At 39.6% G+C, this 9,437-nt stretch overlaps 1 protein-coding gene across 1 annotated transcript; it reads right to left on the minus strand.

Annotated features, from left to right (window-relative positions):
- Nucleotides 1-241: 241 nt before the first annotated feature.
- TAS2R16 (taste 2 receptor member 16) lies at nucleotides 242-1,147 on the minus strand. Its single transcript, XM_037125668.2, has one exon. It carries the CDS (start codon nucleotides 1,145-1,147, stop codon nucleotides 242-244), a length of 906 nt encoding a protein of 301 aa, XP_036981563.2.
- Between the last annotated feature and the right edge of the window lie 8,290 nt (nucleotides 1,148-9,437).

Genomic DNA, 9,437 nt, shown 5'->3' on the forward strand with positions numbered 1-9,437 from the left:
CCATGAGAAAGTTGGGACCAACCTGGAGGCTGTGGAAAGGAAAAGAAAGATCTGGCATAGAATAGAGAAAGGACTGATTGTTTACAGATGAATGGCTGTGAGAATGGAAGAGAATGAAGCTTGTTACATTTATGGTATATTACTATCACATAAGGGATTGTTGAGAGTAATGTTGGTTATTGGTATTAGTTGCATCAATGCTAGCTCCCATTTGCTCAGGGGTCTTGTTTTACCTGGTGTCTCATGCAGCCTCTAGGTCACAGCAGCTTACCTTTAAAGCCTTTTTAAATTTAGGGCTGCTCAGCATTAGTGAAGTGGAATGCATAGAGACTATAGCATAGATGATAGATTCCCCGACCCAGAACCAGGATTCCCTTTCCCATAGGGTGTGCTTAGTGAAGAAGATTATGCTCAGAAAGTAAGAGGTGAAAACGATGAGGAAGAAGCCAAGAAACCTCAGCACAGTGAAGTGAGCTTTTTTGCTGGAGTTGCTGTGGTCATTGTGGTGATGTTGCATCTGCCCCACATGTTGGGTCAATGAAACTATGAGCAGGATGGTGGAGGCCAGGAACAGGAGGAAAGGAAAAGCCAGCACAACCATGTGCTCAGATATCATAATATTTTCCACAAAGGTCTTCAGTCTCTCAGTCATAGTGTTGTTTCCAGGGAGCTGCATCACGGAGAATAACTGAATTCGGCTGTGATGCCTAACAGCTGAAAAAATGATGGTCATACAGGAAATCAGCAGAGAGCCCAGCAACATCCAGGGAACCAACCTCAAAATTCTCCACCTCAGCCAGAGGAAGATGGGGTGGGTGAAGGAAGAGATTTTGACGCAGTAGACAACCGCAAGCAAGGTGGTTAACCAGAATGTAAGAGTATTAGTATATTCCCAGACGACTGACATGTACCAATATAGAGAGTTGGGGTTGAAATAGGAGCAAAAATTGTACAGCAGTGATGACCACTGTTGACAGAAGCGGCAGATGCCCAGGCTGATGAAAATCATGTCCACAGGTGACAGTCTTTTGACCTGTACCCACTCTCTGGTCAGCACTGCAACAATTAGGCTACTCTGCAAAATTATTATCAAGGATTCAAGCAAGTAGATGATCATGAAGAAAACAGTGAGTTGGTTGGGTATCATCCTTCTATTCCAAAATATCTTCCTATCTTCCTGCACACAGACTCAGAATTTCTGCAATAATTTCCAAGTAGGAAACACATTACTGGTCTTGCTGTTGTCTTATGCAAGAAAATACTCCCAGAGGATGCAAATTTTCCTTGGCTTTTTAAATTTTGCCATTTTCTGATCTGTAGGATTTGCTTATGCTTTGCTTGCTGGTTTGGGTGCAGGGAAATGTTGTTTGAATGGAGATTCCTGCTTCTGAGGTGATTTGATTATTCCCATAAAAAATACCTATTTCATAACCATGTCATTTATTTCCTCTTTATCTCTGTGAGGTGATTTTAACTTTTCCCCCCATCTTCTTTAAATGATGGTTTCACTCTTTTAACCTCAAATTTGAAATGCAGGAAAGATATATCTATTCTGCTGAGTGCTGTAATCATGACAACTCCAGGAACCCTGTCTCCCCAGCATCCATAGTAGCTGAGGGCCAATGCTATGACCAAAGAATGAGTGTCAATAAAAAAGTAACAAAGGAAAATCCTTACTCTGAGATTCCACCCACAAAATTGCTGGAAGCCCAGACCTGGAAGTATCACCTTGCAATACACACCACATTCATAACAGCCCCGCCCGAATCTTCAACTCAGTGCACTTTCCCACTGCACTCTCTACAATAGACCTGCGGCACCCTTCGATACTATTCCGTCAGTTCCAAAGCATTGACCTTTACAAATCTTTAGGAACTGTTCTTGTTTCATTAGCATCACTGTTTTGTTTTCTTCTAACCTGGCCAGGCTCTTTCTGTTACTGCTCACATTTCTGAATATGGTTTGAAAGAAGCCCTCTTTATCACTAGTAAAACAATTTTTAAAAATTAAAACTGCCGAATAGAAAAGCCTAGAAGTTTTGCTCCCTTTAAAAAAAAACATTTTTCTTGTCCCTTTCTCTGACCAGCCAGCAGAGACGGATGGAATCATTGACAGTGTTAACATCAAATGCCACTGACTTTGGGGTAATCTGGTTCAGTTACATTGGTCTCTGCTGTGAAATGCCCATTAGATATTTCTGGAGGAATCTCCTGCAGACAAGGAAGTCTGACCCCGGTGGAAGCAGGATGATCTCATCTGTGAGCCACCTGCTGAGGTGACTGCACACGCCAGCTGCTTCCCTGTCCAGCAGTGTAGCACGGCCTTTGCTGCACCATCCCCTTCATATGCTCATGCTGCTCAAAGCCCCATCCCCAGAGGCCCTGAGTTCAAGCTAAGTAAGCATCCAGGAGTCTGTGCTGAAGCAGCCAGTGTTCACATTCTGAGCTTTCTGAGGCCACTTGCCCTTCTATCCTTTGCAGTCTCATCAGAGGCAAATTGGGTTTGCAGTTGCCCAAACAACTACAATAGCACATTCATGAAGCAAGGTCTTTTTCTATCTTGATTCTGGGACCACATTTTTGAATACCCAATGTTGCTTTTGTGGAAGTGAGCTCTTGGTGCAGGGCAGCTTGAAACATGAAGCTGCAAATGGAAAGGCTCAGAGGCAAAAAGGTCCCTATAAGCAGGGAGCTTGTGAATTTGTGGACTTTATGTGCTATTTTGGATAAGAGACAAACTACATATTACTTCTAAATATCTAGAAATTAATTCATAGCTATCTAGGCAGACTAGAGTGTAAAATCAGGAAGTGAGTTCAGAAAAACTATACCAGATTAGAAACCAAATATTTATTTAGTGGCTTCAAAAATGAGAGGAGAATTCTAATGATTGTTACTTGGTGAGGAAGACAGAGTCACTGATGCTGTATGTGATAAGCACCAGGTCTGGGTGGACTTTAATTATTTGAAAATAGAAGTGAGATAGCACAAAGTTCAGAATTCTTTAAACAAGAAATCACTGAGCTCATGATGCAAAGGTAAACCATAGTTTTAAAAGTTACATTAGGAATAAGAATATTAGAAAGCATCTGCTTTGCATTCTCAATAAAATGAAAAAATCAGGAAATTAAAAAATGAGATGATAAAATAATAGTTTGCAATTAAAAGGTGAATTGGTTGAAATGTATCCAGACATTTCAAGGTAAAAGATAAGAAATAATGGTAAGTAGGGAAATAAACAGTAATTGCACTGATATCTACCCTTTTTCTTGGATACTCTAAGCATGTTGCCTCCTAAATATATGGCCTCATTCTGAGAAACCCCACAAAGCTTGTGATGCTTCACATTTCCATTGGAGGGTCTTCGAAGTGCAGCTCCCATGCTATAACCCTCATGAGTAGATACCAGACAGAGCAGTTTGACTAGGAATGAGCATCTGTGCAAAGTAGCCTCTCTGAGGCTGGCCTGCAGTCTGAGACAAGGCCCAACATTACTCCACTCCACAGGGGCACTCACTATGTGTTTGTGACCAATTACATAACACAGATATTCTATTTGGGAGCGTTCAAATGTGAGACATTCAAAGGGAGTCCCTAGACTGGTGGTTGATGTTGCCAGGGGTTCAGAGATCAAAGGCTGGCTTTTATTGTGTGTACCTGTGAATCCTGCAGGGCCATCTCTGGGGCCCCTCAATTCAGCACCTGGAACACTACACACCCGGGGGCACTTAGAAAATATCTGTGGGGTGATTGATGAGAACAGGAAGAGCAAACTAGAGAGGCATGTGTTCTACTATATTATAAGGGTTAGGGCTTTGAAAATCATAAAACAAGCATACTAGTGTAGTCAAGAAATACATATTGTTATTACATGTGATTACATATTATTCAAACAACTAAAATTGGCAAAGATGCTAAAATATAAGTGTGCCCAAATTGACAACCAGATTTTTAAGGATAAAACTTGTGTCTCAGGTATTTCCTTTAAACAAAAATGTTGAAATTGAATGAGACAGATGGTGATTACAAATTTTCTCCATCATATGTAACATTTTAGAGAGTGGCTCCCATGTTGTACACTGTGGATATGCATTATCGATCAGTATTTAGACCAATGGGACTAGTAAAATGGGTCTTGAGCTAATAAAATGTGAATCCAACAATGTTCTAGTCATGTCTTCATCATGTGGTAACTGATTTACACTGTTGCAGGTAGAATAATAACCCCCAGAATATTCACATCTGAATCCCCCAAACCTGTGGATATGCTACTTTATGTGGCAAAAGAAACTTTGCAGATATGATTCAGTTAAGGATCGACTGAATCTCGGTTCAGGATCTCCTCCTCTCAGTTAAGGATCTTGAGATGGGAAGATTATTCTGGAAAATTTGGGTGGGCCCAATGTAATCACAAAGATCCTTTAGAAGAGAGAGGCAGGGAAGTGAGAGTCAGAGGGAAATAAAATAATGTAAGTAGAAATCAGAGTCATGAGCCAAAGAACTCAGGCAGTGTCCACAAGCAGGAAGAGGCGAGGAACAGATTTGAGGGGAGAAACCCAGCTCTGCCCATATCTCAGTTTAGGCTCATGAGACCCACTCAAGACTCTGACCTTCAGAACTTTAGGAGAATAAATAAATTTGGTATACAGAAATATCCTCTTACCTGTCAGTGATACTTTCTAAGACCCCAAGTGGAAGCCTGAAAAAGCAGATGATACCAGACCATGTATATACTATTTTTTCATATATACACATATACATATATATGTATATACACATATATCTATACTTATATATACATATACTTAATGATAAAGTTTAATTTATAAATTAGGAACAGTAAATTATTAACAACAATCACTAATCATAAAATAGATGATAACAATATACTGCAATAGAAGTTATATGGAGATCTCCCTCCCTCTCTCAAAATAAGTTAATGTCCTATAGCCTCCCATCTGGTGATGATACAAGGCATGAGATGAAGTGAAGTGAGTGAGGTAGGAGCTGTGACTCAGCGTTCCACTGCTGTTGACCTTCTGATGATGATTCAGGAGGATTGTCGAGCCATGATGACCTCATGTCTTCCATCCACAAATTTAATACCTTTTTCATCTTACTTAGCACATCACGCACTGTGGCTATAATTCTTGCAGTGTGAGGTGTGACGGCAAAACTAGCAAGAACTCTTTCCTTCTTCACAATTTCACAGACAGATTTTTTTTCTCACCGTGGACTTTAGTAACATTAGCATAAGATTTTTTTCTCTGCTTATATCGAGAATTGTCACCTTTTCACATAAAGGAAGCACTTTATGGCTTCATATTCAAATTGGCATTATAGTGACTCGAACTTTGGAGTCACTATATTGAACTTTGAGATCGAACTTCGGGATCTCTTGAACACAAGCAGGGCTCTACCTCTCAGCTGATCTGTTAACCGAGACTGTGCCTCCTAGTGGCTGAAGGGCGGGAGCACACGCGGTGGATTTACAGACAATGGGATGAGTCTTGTACGGGGAGGACGGAATGGGACATTGCAAGATTTTACCCAGTTACTCAGAATGACATTCAATTTAAAACTTATGACTCGTTTATTTCTAGAATTTTATATTTAATCGTTTGGACTGCAATTTGCTGCAGGTTACTGAAACCTTGGAAAGTGCTACTGCAGGTAAGAGGGAACTACTCTACATATCCAGTGGGATGTCACCCAGCTTCAAGACAGAAGGAAATCCTATTTGTGACAACTTTGAGGATATTATGCTAAATGAAACAAGCTAGTCACAGTAGAATGACTACTGCATGATTCCACTCACATGAGTTACCAAAAATAGCCAAACTCACAGAAGTGAAGAATACAGTAGTGGGTGCCAGGGGCTGAGCAGTAGAGAAAATGGGAAATTGTTATTCAGTGTGTATACATTGTAGATTATGCTAGATGAGTCGGTTCTAGAGATCTTCTATAGAGCGTAGTGCCTGTGTTAACAGTGTGCTAACAGTAACAAATGTTAACTATGTTAACAGTAACAAAATTCAGCATTTATTAAGAAGGCAAATCAAATGCTAAGTGTTTTAGCACAAAGACAGAACAAAACAAAAAGCAGGAACACAGGGAAACTCTGGGAGGAGTTGCATGTGTGTTAGGTTGATGGTGTATTGCCAGTGTTCCTATATGTCTAAATACATTGCATTGCAGACATTAATTGTGCACAGCTCTTTGTATGTTAATTATACCTCAGTAAAGCTTTAAAAATAAAATTAAAATTAAAACAATAACTGAAGCCTAGGTTTCATTGCCAGTACTGTCACTTAATTGTCTGGGGTGTAGCTGGGTATCAGGATTTAAAAAAATCACTCCATCTAAGTCTAAGGGCAGCTCAGGTTTGGATCCACTGCTTCAGAATCACCTCTGTGGAGAAGATCCCTGCACAGGTGGTGATAATGCAAAACTGCTAAATATTTTACTTTGAAAATCATCAGTGAGAAGGGAAGGGAGCTCTTAATTTCATAAGCAGTTAGCAGTTGGGAAATGACAGGAGGGTCTGCTCCTCCAGGAAACAGTTTGTCAATCTGTGCTATGAGAATGGCCCTCTTTAAATATAATTTTGTCACTCAGTGCATTCACACAATATGAAACTTGCTGGAGCTTTCTTAGTGAATTCCCAAATTTGTGAATATGCATAAAGTATTTCTGCTATCACCCCCAAAATCTGATATATTGGTTATCCTAGTAAAGGTGAACTTCTCTGTAACCACAAATGCAATGTTTAATTGAAATATATATGTATTTCAATATTTAAAAGTATTCACCAACTCTTTGTATGTTATAATTATCTAATACCATTAAAGCCTGCACATTAGACAAGATCTATAGCCTCTAAACACAGCCTTCTTCCCTAAAGAACCTATGAAGATTTATATTCTATGTACTGCTTTTAGCTTCCCTGTATTATATAAACCTAAAGATATTTCAGCTTTGGAGGTCAAAAACCTATTCTTGCTTTCTACAAAGAAGCTCATTCCTCCTCTTTAGTCTGTAACTCAGTTTTGTTTTTCCTGATATACATTTGTTCAGTGGAGGAAGATTGCATCCATTTTTGAAGACTTGGAGAAAAACTATTTCATCCTCACTCCAAAATGAATGGTATGGTTTGTTTAGCTGCCTTCTTCTTCATGACATCTTTTCCTGAAGAACAGAATTTCTCCCCCACAGCCTGGTCATGGAGTTTTGTGCCTTTGAGCCTTCTTAAATAATCCCAGAATTGTCCAAAAACAAATAAACAAACAAACACACAAACAGTGTTCAGATGTTCCCCAATTAGTCAAACGCATTTTCTTCTTTGTATTACTAGTATTCAATAACAGAATTGCTCTTTTTCATCTACCAACAACACCCAAATGGTCAGCATTTTAAAAAGAATATCTGTGTTGGCCAAGTGGCTCAGTTGATTGGAGCATCATCCCATACACCAAAAGGTTACATGTTCAATTCCCAGTCAGGGCAACTACCTACATTTCAGGTTTGACCCAGGTCAGGCGTGGGTATAGAATGTGACTGATCCATGTTTCTCTCTAACATCCATTTTCTCTCTCTCTTTCTGTCTCCTTTTCTCTTTCTCTAAAATCAGTAAATGTATCCTCACATGAGGACTAAAAAAATAGTAGGACTAAGAGTAACAAATGTGGTCCAAGCACAGAAACAGAATGTTCTCTCTCCTATCTAATTCTGTCACCAACCCGTGTAGCCCAAAGTAAATAATATTTAAATTTCACTCTTTAAATAAGAATCATAGCATTGATTTGTTTGATCTGCAATTTATCGAATGTACACATTGCTGAAACTCTGCATAAAGTCAACCGGCAAATTGCTAATTATGGAAAATACAATAACCACAGTTTCACACTAAAACAATGCCTCCCATAGGCTTTGGGTGAAATTCTGAACAAAGGGAGTTAAAAATCACCATCTCATCAGCAGCAAACTGTGTTTCAGGTGACACTCGTAACTGTGCTAGGAGCTCTGTCTGTTTTGGCCGTTCTTACCAGGAATTATCTCTGATGCCCTAGAACCTTTGAACACTCTCAACGTGCAGAGCTTCCGGTGATCTGTGCTAATGAAGAGGAGGATAACTCCCCTCCCCTACTCCCATTATATTCAGTTGCAGGGATACCAAAACCAAATACATACTTCAGAACCTCAGACATGTTTTATTGACTTTGTCACTCTCCCTAGAACATACCATGAGGCTGGGAGGGGTCAGGGCAGAGTGATAAACACTCCACTCAGAGACACTCCTGTCTTACAATGTCCAAAGCTATGGTTCCCATGTATCAACAGCATCAGCATCTCCTGGAAAATAGTCATTAGAAATGCAAATTCTTGTGCCCTACCCAAACCTAATAAATCAAAAATTCTGGTGAATTGGACCCAATAATTTGATTATTTTATTTTTATTTTTAATTTCTTATTATTGTTCACGTGTAGTTGTCTGCATTTTCCCCCATCACTCTCTCCCACCAACGCAACCTCTCCTCCCACCCTCGATTCTACTTCCCTTTCACTTTATCCATGTGTCCTTTATACATGTTCCTTGATGACCCTTCCCCTTCCCGCCCCCATTATCCCCTCCTCCCTATCTCTGCTTACTGTCAATTTGTTCTTTGTGGATCCAATAATTTTGATTTTAACAAGTCTTCTAGGTGATTTTGATCATTGATTTAAACATATCATGTCTGATCCCTTTTAGCCTTGGGAATGATTTTGGTCCCTGTACAGATGAGCTACAGTTGTAAATAGATTTATCTGACTCCAGTAGAAGACACAACCTTGGTCCAAGCTGAGAACCTCTCAACATATAGAAGAAGTGAGGTTTTGGTTTTATTTTTAACAGTGTCCTGTGAAAATTTTCTTGTTCTAATTTTGGGGCAGTATAATATTTTCAGAGCTCGAGTACCTTAGAGAGAAGTTTTGGAGGAAATATTTACTTAATAATATGTGGTAAAGGCAAATGAGAGATAGGCTAATGAAGAGCTGTTGAGAAATCTTCACTTGGTTATCTTCTGTATCTTTCTCAACTGCAGGAGCAGTAACTCATCAGCCAGCCCTGAGTGAAAACAATGATGCCAACCTTCATGGATGACTTAGATCATTCTGTAGCACCCAAAGGATTTACATAGGGAAAATGAAATGGAAGAACAAAAATAGCAAGAAGAAAAGACAGGATGATGAAGAAAAGAGAAGGAATAAGAAATGAAGAGACAGAGGACAATTGTTCTTAAATCCTCTGGTCTTTGTTCCATATCAGAATTCAGACTTGTTCACAGGCTGCTTGGCCCCTCTTTGCAGAGGCAAAGAAGGCACTGCTGGGACTATGTCCCTGGAGTTTAGTAACAATAATTTCTTACAGGGAAAAATACCAACCACATGCCTCTATCC

Source organism: Artibeus jamaicensis, unplaced genomic scaffold (genome assembly GCF_021234435.1).
Source record: "Artibeus jamaicensis isolate MK-2021 breed Jamaican fruit bat unplaced genomic scaffold, CSHL_Jam_final contig_540, whole genome shotgun sequence".
NCBI lineage: Eukaryota > Metazoa > Chordata > Mammalia > Chiroptera > Phyllostomidae > Artibeus > Artibeus jamaicensis.

What these genes read in the sequence shown, in the direction of transcription:
- TAS2R16 (XM_037125668.2), bottom strand. Translation starts at nt 1,147, where the DNA reads ATGATACCCAACCAACTCACTGTTTTCTTCATGATCATCTACTTGCTT.